Source organism: Etheostoma spectabile, chromosome 22 (assembly GCF_008692095.1).
Source record: "Etheostoma spectabile isolate EspeVRDwgs_2016 chromosome 22, UIUC_Espe_1.0, whole genome shotgun sequence".
NCBI lineage: Eukaryota > Metazoa > Chordata > Actinopteri > Perciformes > Percidae > Etheostoma > Etheostoma spectabile.
The window spans coordinates 12,380,207-12,383,532 of record NC_045754.1 but is presented as its reverse complement, the minus strand read 5'-3'; the positions used below and the strand labels follow the sequence as shown (position 1 = coordinate 12,383,532).

At 40.4% G+C, this 3,326-nt stretch overlaps 1 protein-coding gene across 1 annotated transcript in view; it reads left to right on the top strand.

The window, feature by feature from the left end:
• boc (BOC cell adhesion associated, oncogene regulated) overlaps nucleotides 1-3,326 on the top strand; it is a 24,865-nt gene that overhangs the window by 21,235 nt on the left and 304 nt on the right. Inside the window, exons 12-18 of the mRNA XM_032504440.1 lie at nucleotides 278-453; nucleotides 583-805; nucleotides 920-1,105; nucleotides 1,191-1,402; nucleotides 1,490-1,575; nucleotides 2,200-2,351; nucleotides 2,563-3,326. The exon at nucleotides 2,563-3,326 is cut by the window's right edge and continues 304 nt beyond it. Of these exons, the coding sequence (XP_032360331.1) occupies nucleotides 278-453; nucleotides 583-805; nucleotides 920-1,105; nucleotides 1,191-1,402; nucleotides 1,490-1,575; nucleotides 2,200-2,351; nucleotides 2,563-2,732 (1,205 nt within the window). The 3' untranslated portion in view covers nucleotides 2,733-3,326. The remainder of the gene's footprint in view (nucleotides 1-277; nucleotides 454-582; nucleotides 806-919; nucleotides 1,106-1,190; nucleotides 1,403-1,489; nucleotides 1,576-2,199; nucleotides 2,352-2,562) is intronic.

Here is a 3,326-nt window from a genome sequence, read left to right as displayed (position 1 = left end):
GGGGGGGGGAGAAGTAGGATGCCGTGCCATATAATTACAATGATGATGTCCTGCATAATTACATTCCCACGGCCTGTAAATTCATCAGCATAATGAATGTTGTTGCAGTCATTTCAGTAATTGCTGCCATCAATCAAAACCATAACCATATTGTGCAAAAGGAAAACATAAAGTGATGTGAAGACAAACATCATTAGTCAACACAATATAGAGCTTTATTCTAGACGGCGTGTAGCCCCCAGAGACAGATCAGTAATGGTTAATCCTCTCCCTCTAGGTACGTCCTACAAGTTCCGTGTTGTGGCGGTAAATGTAATCGGTTCCAGTCCTCCCAGTGCCCCTTCGAAGGCGTATACAGTGGTGGGTGGGAGAACCCATGAACGCCCTGTTGATGGACCCTACATCACCTATAATGAAGCCATCAATGAGACTACAGTCATTCTCAAATGGACAGTGAGTGACTGCAAGAACACATAAAAAAATTGTTTTTGTCTACTATTAAGCAGGATACAAATAACTTTTTAGTATTTCAATGTATTTCAAGCTCATTGTAATCGCAACATGATTTATTTCTCTCAACAGTACACTCCCGTAAACAACACACCCATCTACGGTTTCTACATCTACTACCGACCAACAGACAGCGATAATGACAGTGACTATAAGAAGGATGTGGTCGAGGGAGACAGATACTGGCATTCAATCACTGACCTCCAGCCTGAGACCGCCTATGACATCAAGATGCAGAGCTTCAACGAGAAGGGAGAGAGTGAATTTGGCAATGTCGTGATCCTTGAAACAAAAGGTGAGGTCATTGTTTTTGGGGGCTGTAACATACAGGCTGATGTAGATGTATCTAGAGGCAGTGTAGTCTGAGCTGTTTCTAATGGATTTTTCAACTTTTTTTTTGTCTTCTCAGCTCGGCCTAATCACCAGCGGCCCGCTCCATCAGAGACCCCAGACCGCGGGCCGGGACACTCCAATGTACTTGTGCCTCGGCCTGGCGACCTCCCGTACCTCATAGTTGGTATTGTCCTGGGAGCCTTCGTCTTCATCATTGTCGCATTTATCCCCTTCTGCCTTTGGAGAGCTTGGGCCAAACAGAGTGAGTGGTCGTCACGGTTCCTTTTTGCAGTCATTAAAGTATTTGCATCTACATCTGTGTAATTATCCGTTTGTGCTTATTTTAGAGCAAACGTCCGACTTGTGTTTCCCTGCCGTTGCCCCCCCTGTGTCGTCCTGCCAGTACACTATGGTTCCCCTCCAGGGACTTGCCCTGGTTGGCCACTGCCCGTTGGACAGCCACATGACGCCGCCACATGGCGTCTACCATGCTAATGGAGAATACACTCCAAACGGCAAACCTCACCAACCTACACACTGTCTGCCAGGGCTGCATCAGGTAAAACAAACACTTCAATATAGGTTGTTATTCAGCCGTCCATGTAATGTGTTGAATATATTATCGAGATGCTCTTGTGTTTTGCAGGAGGGGGACTGTGATATGGAATGTGACACATTGTTGCCACAGACAGTGTCAAATGGACATCTGCCCGTTTACCACTACTCCAACAGGTATGTTACATATAAAACTCGAATATACTGCATGTAATGTCATGTACTGGTGGGACATTATCAGATCATTTCTAAATGAACAACTAATGGGGAAGCAAAATGCTCAAAGTAGACAAAACCATGCAAATTGTTAAGGGATTGAGCATTAGTTTTTAAAGACATTAGTTTTTAAAGACTTTGTTTCTCTACCTTAAATGATTTTCATATTTGTTTTAATTAGAATTTTGATTGACTAAATTAAGAATTTGTACCTAAACTGGTGCCAAAACAGTCAGTAAATTAATCACTAAGCCAGCAGAAAATGTATTTATTTTTGTTAACAGATTATTCATCTAAGTAATGTATTGGTTCCTGTTTTTCAAATTTCATTTTCATATCATGTTTATATCATGTATCTTCATATAATTGTAAATAGAATCATGGGATGCGTTCAGGCACAATATTGGGTGTAGGTCACCTTCGCTTTGACTAGAAGAAATAGACTTTAAGCGTAAAAATACACTAAACCCAAGCCGTGTAAAAGGAAAAAACTATTTGAAGAGGTCACCTTATTCTTTGTTCTTTGAAAATAATCATAAGTCTCAGTCCTAATGTAAAATGTTTTTGTTTTCTCGTCTTCCTTAGTGGCCCAGATCACCTTGAACAGAGTTGCTGTGCTCCTGATGACTCCACTCTTCAGCTCCTCCACTCTTCCCATCAGCACCTCGGTTCACAGGAACTGCGAGGTGATGGCAACTTCTGGGCTGGAGATAAAGCAGAGGATGGCATCACTTACAGTATGTGTGGATTCTTTCACTTAACAGTCCTTCCTTATTCTTAAATAACACATTTGGACCAAAGCTTTTCCTATATGTGACATCCTGGAATGCATATGTTCAATAATGTAGGTTTTGGTGCTTAATGTAAAACACTTGACCTTAGAATCCACTAGAAACTTCAATCAGCTTTACATTTGCTGACCAGCTCTCATTCCCTCCTCCTTTCCAGAGCCAGCATCCTTTCCTCTTCTCTCTCTAGAAGATGAAGGGATTTTCACTACATCATCTTCAGCAGCCTCAACACCCCAATCCCAAGACATAACCATACAGGAAGTGAACCTCCTCCCAAATGAGGCATCCCCTGAGGACGAAGGGACAGCCAGCACAACAGATGCATAAGATACTGTTAAACAAACAGAAGAAAACAAGAGAAAATATTTATTTTTGTATCAGATATTTATATATTTATGCTTTTGTACATATGTGTATTATTATACTGTATATAAGGTTATTTTCACATTGAAAAAAGACTCTTGCTGAACTGTATTTCCTAGGGAGGGAAATAAGTTTGAGATGTTATTCCTTGTGTGAAGAAGGTCAGTCAGGGGACCTGTAGTCCTCAGTTCAGCACTTCCTGTCTAGACCCTCCTCACTCCTCATCATCATTCCTCAGATATATCCTCCATCTTATACGTTTGTACCTTAGGTACTTCAGCTTTATGTACAACAGAAACAAAGGAACCATTCAAACCAGACTGATACTGTAATTAAGAGGTGCTTCATTGCTGTTTAGTTCTGTTGCTGTCTGTCACATTTTCAAAATACAACTGTTATTTTGTATAGCAATAACACAAATGTATTATGCATTGTTCATCATTAACAAACTATTAACAAGTGTATGCAACATAAAATTGTTCTGTTTCAGTAGTGTACAAGAGATGATATATTGTATAGTTATTTATTTTTGACTTTTTTTTTTTTTTTTAATCACTG